Source organism: Phocoena sinus, chromosome 1, assembly GCF_008692025.1.
Source record: "Phocoena sinus isolate mPhoSin1 chromosome 1, mPhoSin1.pri, whole genome shotgun sequence".
Taxonomy (NCBI): Eukaryota; Metazoa; Chordata; class Mammalia; order Artiodactyla; family Phocoenidae; genus Phocoena; species Phocoena sinus.
The window spans coordinates 38,450,358-38,457,791 of NC_045763.1; the positions used below are offsets into that span (position 1 = coordinate 38,450,358).

Here is a 7,434-nt window from a genome sequence, read left to right on the forward strand (position 1 = left end):
TCCATTCAAACAGAAATTGCCTATAATTTGTTCAGCTTTGTTCTCAATAAAAGGTTGGTCTGTGACAAAGTAGTCTGCTGTTACTAGCAGTGGGAAAGTCATTACTTTTCTATATTCCTTGATGCCTTTTCTCCTTGCTTAGGAACTGCCCAGGAGTTCAAGAAGCATTTTGAATTGCCAATTTTGAAGGGTCGAGATGCAGCTGCCAGTGAGGAAGATAGGCATCTAGGAGAGGAGCGACTGCGGGAGCTCATCAGCATTGTGAATAGGTAATGGGGTGTGGGCTAGACAGTAGTACCTCCCTTTGGGTCCCCCCCACATTAGGTCATCAGAATTGCCTCCTTAGCCATCCAAAGCCAATCCTTTGTGGCCTTGGCCTTGAGGTTTGGGATTCTCCTAAGAGAGTGGGATTGTGCCCTGACAGTAGTCACTGAATAAATGAAGGGGTCTTGCAGGCTGATTCCCTGCTTTCTCCCTGACCTTGGGCCCTGTGGTCTGGTTTGGTGCCGCTTAGCATCCTGCTGAGGAAGCTTTTTTCTGTTGCTAGACTTCCTGAGCAGAATATCCCTTGGAGCATTGTTAGTACTTCAGAAGTTTCCTCTCAGTCAGTCTCACCCCTAAAGCACCAGGCGTCCCTTCCCACGTCCCATAGCTTTCTGTGACAGGTAGTAGATCTGAAGGATGGGTATGGCTCCCAGGCTGACAAGGCTCTCTCCAGGGGGGCCACATAGCTCAAGGGGCAGGTACATTCTGGAGTCCTCTGTTGTAGTTATGTGTACTTGATGATTTGCTTCCTGAAGAGTCTTGCTTTTGCCAACAGGCACCTCACTCTCAGGTTAAGATGGCAGGAAGGAGAGTCAGTGTGCTCTTAGGAGCTGCTGCTTAGGTGCCTGATCCTGTCCTTCCTGGTCTGCCAGGTAGTATGGGCATACTTTCATTGAACCTTGGGCCGTGTGGCAGCAGGCATTTGAGCAAATGCAAGCAGAAACTCCCATTAGGGCTCAGTGGTTTACAGCTTACTTCCCCTGTCAGAGGACCAGGCTTAGTAGACCTCTGCCTTCTCTTGAAAGGCAGCTGACCTTTTGAAGGCAAAGAGAGAGTTGTCTGTCTGAGCTAGACTGTTTGAAAGGGTCTCTGTTCCTGTGACTGAGACCCTGGTATAGATACCTTTGCCATAGGGCTGATGGGTTTCTGACATTTGATACTACAAAAGAAAATCAGTCTTGGTCCTTTGGGTGGTAGCTTTTATTCTGGTATTAGCGTGGCAGTTTTATCAGCCCCTTTTCTTTTTATCTTGTTCTCCCAGGTGCCTGATACGGAGGACATCTGATATCCTTTCTAAATATCTGCCTGTGAAGATCGAGCAGGTGGTTTGTTGTAGGTACTAAACTCAACTGAGGGGTGTGGAGTGAGTGGGTAAAAGCTCAGTCCCTGAGGTATGGCTGGGCTCTCAGTGTGTCCTTAGAGGGCAGAAGTGTGGTCCAGCATTTCCTGCTGACCCAGCTCCTTTTTTTTTTTCTTTTTCAGGCTGACACCCCTTCAGACTGAATTATACAAGAGGTTTTTGAGACAGGCCAAGCCAGCAGAAGAGTTGTGTGAGGGCAAGATGAGTGTGTCTTCTCTTTCTTCCATCACTTCACTAAAGAAACTATGTAATCGTGAGTTGGATCCGTGCGCCGGGGTCCTCTGTGAGAGTGAGCAAGGAAGGTAGTTCAACCACCTTCACTAAAACTTGTCCATAGTCCTCATAGAGGCCACATGTAATTCTATGCCTCCACAAGGCATGAGCTCATGTATTGTGTACTCTAAAGCAGACCTTTTGCTTTGGAAAATTTAGCTTATCCTTTGCCTAACCCATGCTTGATGCTTGGAATATATAGGACTGTGCGTGAGAGTGTGTGCACACATACACATGCATATAAAATATTGGACGGGGAAAAATAACAAACTTTTCCCTGTCTGGTATAGCTCGCCTCTTGTTGGGAGAACACAGAACACACTAGTGAGCAAAATTGTCCACTCATGATCCCAGGTGGCACTGACTGCACACTGGGATTTGGAAACAAGCAAATCTGTTGCTGAGGAAGGTCTGGGTAGGCTTCTAGAGGGCGTTCTAATGAGCACTGAAGTGGAAACTTCGGAAGGCAATGTAGCTGGCATTTTGGAGTTTTTTTCAGATCCAGCTCTAATCTATGACAAGTGTGTGGAGGAAGAGGATGGCTTTGAAGGTACCTTGGACATATTTCCCCCTGGGTATAGCTCCAAGGCTCTAGAGCCTCAGCTGTCAGGTGAGTCCTTTCCTACCAGTCTTTGGGCTCCTCTGGGAAGAGGGGTGGGAGGTTGTCTCTTTGTGCTAGATCTATTCTGTCTCACGGCAGGATATCAAGAGTAAGAATCCTGGGCCATTGGGATGGCCTATTGGGTGCTGATGGTTGTTGATCTCCCCAGGTAAGATGCTGGTCCTTGATTACATTCTGGCGGTGACCAGAAGTCGCAGCAGTGACAAAGTAGTGCTGGTGTCCAATTACACTCAGACATTGGACCTCTTTGAGAAACTCTGCCGGGCCCGAAGGTAGGGAAGAGCTGTCAAAGGGGTACCTCTCCTACTGTACCCCTAGGAAAAGTAGGTGTTCTGATTGGTGGATACAGACCAAGATGTGGATGCAGGAGGGACTTTCCAGAAGATGTCTGTTCCTTTATTGCTGCAATGGCCATAACTCCATCTCCAAGCAGAATAGTCCTTTGTCCTTCCCATACTCCACAGGACAGTCCTAGCCCTTAGCTCCCTGCCACTCCCTTTGGGAGTTTAGGGTTTCAGGCTGTATATGAACAGCCTTCAAGCATGGTTAGTTCAGTCCCTTCAGTAGCTCTGGCTCCAAGGGGGCTGTGCTTCCTTCATGATTTGATCTTTGGATTCCCCTTCAGGTACTTATATGTTCGCCTGGATGGCACAATGTCCATTAAGAAGCGAGCCAAGGTTGTAGACCGCTTCAACAATCCGTCCGTAAGTGCACAGCTCCTGTCCCCACACCACTAATGCAATAACATCAGAACTAAGGGTTGACAGAGAATCTACAAAGGGGCTCTGCTTTAGGTCTCTCTTGACATTTTTTTTCTGGTGGGTGTGGTAGGGTTAGGCTGATTGGTTGGTGATGGCTGTACTGGGAACTGACCTTGTGGGCTGGTAAACTGGCTGGTAGGTAGGCAAACTGGTGGTCCTCACAATTGGTCTGCACATGAGAGAACAGTTGGCTGGGCTGAGCAAGATTCTTAGTTTGGGCTGTAAGTGGTTCTTTTTCTCCTTCTTCTCTTTCCAGAGTCCTGACTTTGTCTTCATGCTGAGCAGCAAGGCTGGGGGCTGTGGCCTCAATCTCATTGGGGCTAACCGACTGGTCATGTTTGACCCTGACTGGAACCCAGCCAATGATGAACAAGCCATGGCCCGGGTCTGGCGTGATGGTCAAAAGAAGACTTGCTATATCTATCGCCTGCTCTCTGTAAGGATGGTGATAATGGTCAGCGTAGGTGTGGGTCGTGGAATAAGACTTTCAGGACCACCTTGGGTTGTTTCTTATTGCCTCTCTTTGGCCCCTCTGCCCGTAACAGTGGCCAGGCTATGGGCTTAGCCTGGAGCTCTTTATTCTTCTTTTCTCTCCCTCTCTCACCACCCTGTTCCTCAGATCCTTCTTACTATGCCCTCTGGATGCCTGTGCAGTAGTTAACAAACTCCCCTGTGGCCTCATCCTTTTCACAGGACACTTGCTTTCTCTTACACCTGATTTCTTCTGTACCACCTGCCTTGTAGTCTTCTCACACCCAGTGTCCCACGGGGCTAAGAAGTGGTATTGGCATTCTCCAAGTTCTCAGTGATCAGTCAGACCATCCATCCTATAGTACGTCTTTTGAAGCTTATGTTGTCTTGACTACCCTCTTTTCCTTGCTACAGTCATCTACCTTCTGCTGTTCACCTAATTCATCAACAACTTTGGATACCAGTTCAGTCTTCATTTCTTCTCCAAATCCAGCTATCATCCTGGCTGACTTCAAGGACCATGCAATTTTCCAGCACTCTGGCCTTCACGTTTCCTTGACTTCATCTCTGATGACCTCTTTAACTCCCCCTCATTTTTTTTTTTAACTTTATTTTTTATTTATTTATTTTTGGCTGCCTTGGATCTTTGTTGCTGCGTGCAGGCTTTCTCTAGTTGTGGCGAGCGGGGGCTACTCTTCGTTGTGTTGAGCGGGCTTCTTATTGCAGTGGCTTCTCTTGTTGCGGAGCACGAGCTCTAGGCGTGTGGGCTTCAGTAGTTGTGGCACGCGGGCTCAGTAGTGGCTCCGGGGCTCTAGAGCGCAGGCTCAGTAATTGTGGTGCACGGGCTTAGTTGCTCCGCAGCATGTGGGATCTTCCCGGACCAAGGCTCGAACCCGTGTCCCCTGCATTGGCAGGCAGATTCCCAACCACTGCACCACCAGGGAAGTCCCTTTTTAAAAAAAAAAAAAAAAAAAAAAATTTATTTTTGGCTGCATTGGGTCTTCGTTGTTGGGTCTTCATTGCTGCTTGCGGGCTTTCCTGTAGTTGCTGTGAGTGGGGCCTGCTCTTTGGTGTGGTGCACAGGCTTATTGCGGTGGCTTCTCTTGTTTCAGAGCTCAGCTCTAGGCATGCGGACTCAGTAGTTGTGGCTCGTGAGCTCTAGAGTGCAGGCTCAGTAGCTGTGGAGCACAGGCTTAGTTGGTTCGTGGCATGTGGGATCTTCCCGGACCAGGGCGCAAACCCATGTCCCCTGCATTGGCAGGCGGATTCTTAACCACTGTGCCACCAGGGAAGTCCTCCCCCTCATTTTTTTACTCTCATTATTCCAAAGGCCACAGTATGGAACTTGTAACAGTACCCAAACTACACAGTACCCAGAACTTTAATTAATACCTATCATTCTACTCTCATTTCCTGTCCTTCCAGCTTTCTCATACCTCCTATATCTGTTTCAACCTCATGTCCCTAGTTACCCCCGCCCCAGCTTCTCCCAGTCTGGCTTCCCTTTCTATTCAGCCTGATTCTCATCGTGCATCCTTTCAGCCACTCTTCCCCTAATACGTACTCCATGTGGATCCTTATAGCTGTTCTCAGCTTCAGCTTCTGCGCCAGATACAGCTTGCGTTTACAGATTGGCGCTACCACAGATTAATTGTCCATTTTGAGCGGGGCCATATCTCATTTCCTTCACCAGCTACTTCAAGCCTTCACCATTTTCCTCAAGCTTCCTACCTGGCCCTGTCTTTCCTTCTTTCTGGAGAGACTTTGTCTTCTACTTCACAGAGAAAATGTAGGCTACCAAGCTTAAATTCTCTTGCCTAACTTCCTCTCTGTGTCAGTCTTTACACCTGCTCTTCCCTTCCATTCTCAAAGGAAAATCATTTCCTTCCTCTCTGTTCGAGGCTTATCATTCCAGCTCTGCTCTAGACCCTTTTCCTATCCTTTCCTTTCTTAGTTGATCAGTTTATCCTTTATTTCCCTGAAGTCTGTAAACATTGTCAAGTAGCTCTCACCTTAAAAACAAGTTTCTCAACCCTCTGTCCTATTGCAGTGACTACCTTGGGTTACTTTTCATTCACTGTCAGATTTTTCCAAAGCCTACAGATTTACTTCATCTCATCTCCTATTCACTTATCTCACCAGTTATGCCACTGAACCTGCTTTCGATGTATTGGCTTCCTAATTGCTAAAACAAGAGACTCTTGATTTTTCTTCTTTGTATATCTGACACTGTTGGCTACAAATCTTAAAATTCTTTTCTCTTTGGAAACTCCACTCTGGTTTTCCTACCGCTGTGATTATATGCACTCATTATATTGACAAGTCTCTAATTAACTTTTTAGCCCAGATCTCTTACCTGAGTTCTAGACCCATATTTCCATCACCTACTGTATATTTCTACTTAAATGTCTTACGAGTATCCCCTTCTGAATTTTGTCATTTAATGGCTCTGTTATCCACCCAACCCAAATCTGGATATCATCCTACTGGACCATTCTCTGTTTCCTAACCAGATTCTAATTATACCATTAATTTTACCTTCTCAAAATTTCCTTAATCTAACCTTCCTCTCCATCCCATACTAAAATCATAGTCATCTGACTCCCTAATTCTTTACCTTTGGTCTTATCATAACCCATTCTTCACAACTACTTCTGGAATGAGCTTTCCAAAAATTCTAACTTTGCTTTTCACTTCCAAGACAAGGCCAAGCTCTTTAGCCTGGCATCCAAGTTTCTCCAGTATGGGGCTTTCTCAGTCCCAGCTCTTACGTACTGTACTCCTACCATCCTCTAGACAGGCCAGGCTCCTCACAGTCCTCTAATAGGCCAGGCTTATTGATTTTGTTCTTATACGTGGAATGCCTTCTCTCTTTCCTTGTAAACCATCTATTCATTTTTCAAGATTCAGCTCAAGGATAATCCTTACTTTCAAGCTTTTCAACATTATTCCATTCCACCATCCCTCTTGTGGGTCCCTGGGTATCCTATACAGATTTCTATCATTGTACCAATTATATGTCTCTCTCTTCCGCAGTAGTCTATGAGTTTAAGAATAAGGATCATATTGGATTCTTCTTTGTATCGTGGCATTAGCACAGGGCCTGGCATAGGATACTCAAATGACATTTACTTGAGTGAGATTTGGACTTGGTATGGAGATTTGCTGCTGCAGACAAACCTCAGCCCACCCTGAAGAAATTTAGCGAGGCCCTGGAATCCTCCATTGGCACAGAAAATATCCTGGGTGGGCAGACATGCACAAGTCATATTCCCAAAAGATAGACTGGGAAAATGGGCTTAGATCAGGGGTCCCCAACCCTTGGGCCGGGGACTAGAACTGGTCCACGGCCTGTTAGGAACTGGGCTGCACAGCAGGAGGTGAGCAGCAAGTGAGCAAAGCTTCATCTGGGGCTCCCCATTGCTCGTGTTAACCACCTGAGCCATTCCCCACCCCCCCACCCACCCGTCACCAGTCTGTATAAAAATTGTCTTCCACGAAACCACCAGTCCCTAGTGCCACAAAGGTTGCAGACCGCTGGCTTAGATGAACAGAGTTATTGCTGCAAGACTCTTCTCATTCATCTCCCCTTCTCTTGGGTGGCTATAGTTTCAAACCCTGGGTTTTCCTGCCCCCTATGTTTGGAGGTGACTTAGCCCTGGCTTCCACCCCTACCCCCCACCCCCAGGCAGGAACCATTGAGGAGAAGATATTTCAGCGTCAGAGCCACAAGAAGGCACTGAGCAGCTGTGTGGTGGACGAGGAGCAGGATGTGGAGCGGCACTTCTCTCTAGGCGAGTTGAAGGAGCTGTTTACCCTGGATGAGGCTAGCCCCAGTGACACACATGACAGGTGGGTGGAGTGCCCTGCTGGCCATTACCTCTGAACACCCTACACAGCAT

General features: G+C 47.3%; 1 protein-coding gene across 6 annotated transcripts in view; it reads left to right on the plus strand.

Annotated features, from left to right (window-relative positions):
* The window catches only part of RAD54L (RAD54 like), a 30,645-nt gene that overhangs the window by 17,831 nt on the left and 5,380 nt on the right, over positions 1 to 7,434 (plus strand). For all 6 annotated transcript variants that reach the window (XR_004349111.1, XM_032626072.1, XM_032626084.1 and 3 more), the window contains 8 exons: positions 143 to 269; positions 1,307 to 1,381; positions 1,528 to 1,658; positions 2,178 to 2,288; positions 2,449 to 2,572; positions 2,926 to 3,004; positions 3,318 to 3,497; positions 7,221 to 7,384. Coding sequence is in view for 5 of the 6 variants with exons in the window: in XM_032626072.1 (XP_032481963.1) it covers positions 143 to 269; positions 1,307 to 1,381; positions 1,528 to 1,658; positions 2,178 to 2,288; positions 2,449 to 2,572; positions 2,926 to 3,004; positions 3,318 to 3,497; positions 7,221 to 7,384 (991 nt within the window). In the remaining variant the exon portion in view is untranslated. The remainder of the gene's footprint in view (positions 1 to 142; positions 270 to 1,306; positions 1,382 to 1,527; positions 1,659 to 2,177; positions 2,289 to 2,448; positions 2,573 to 2,925; positions 3,005 to 3,317; positions 3,498 to 7,220; positions 7,385 to 7,434) is intronic.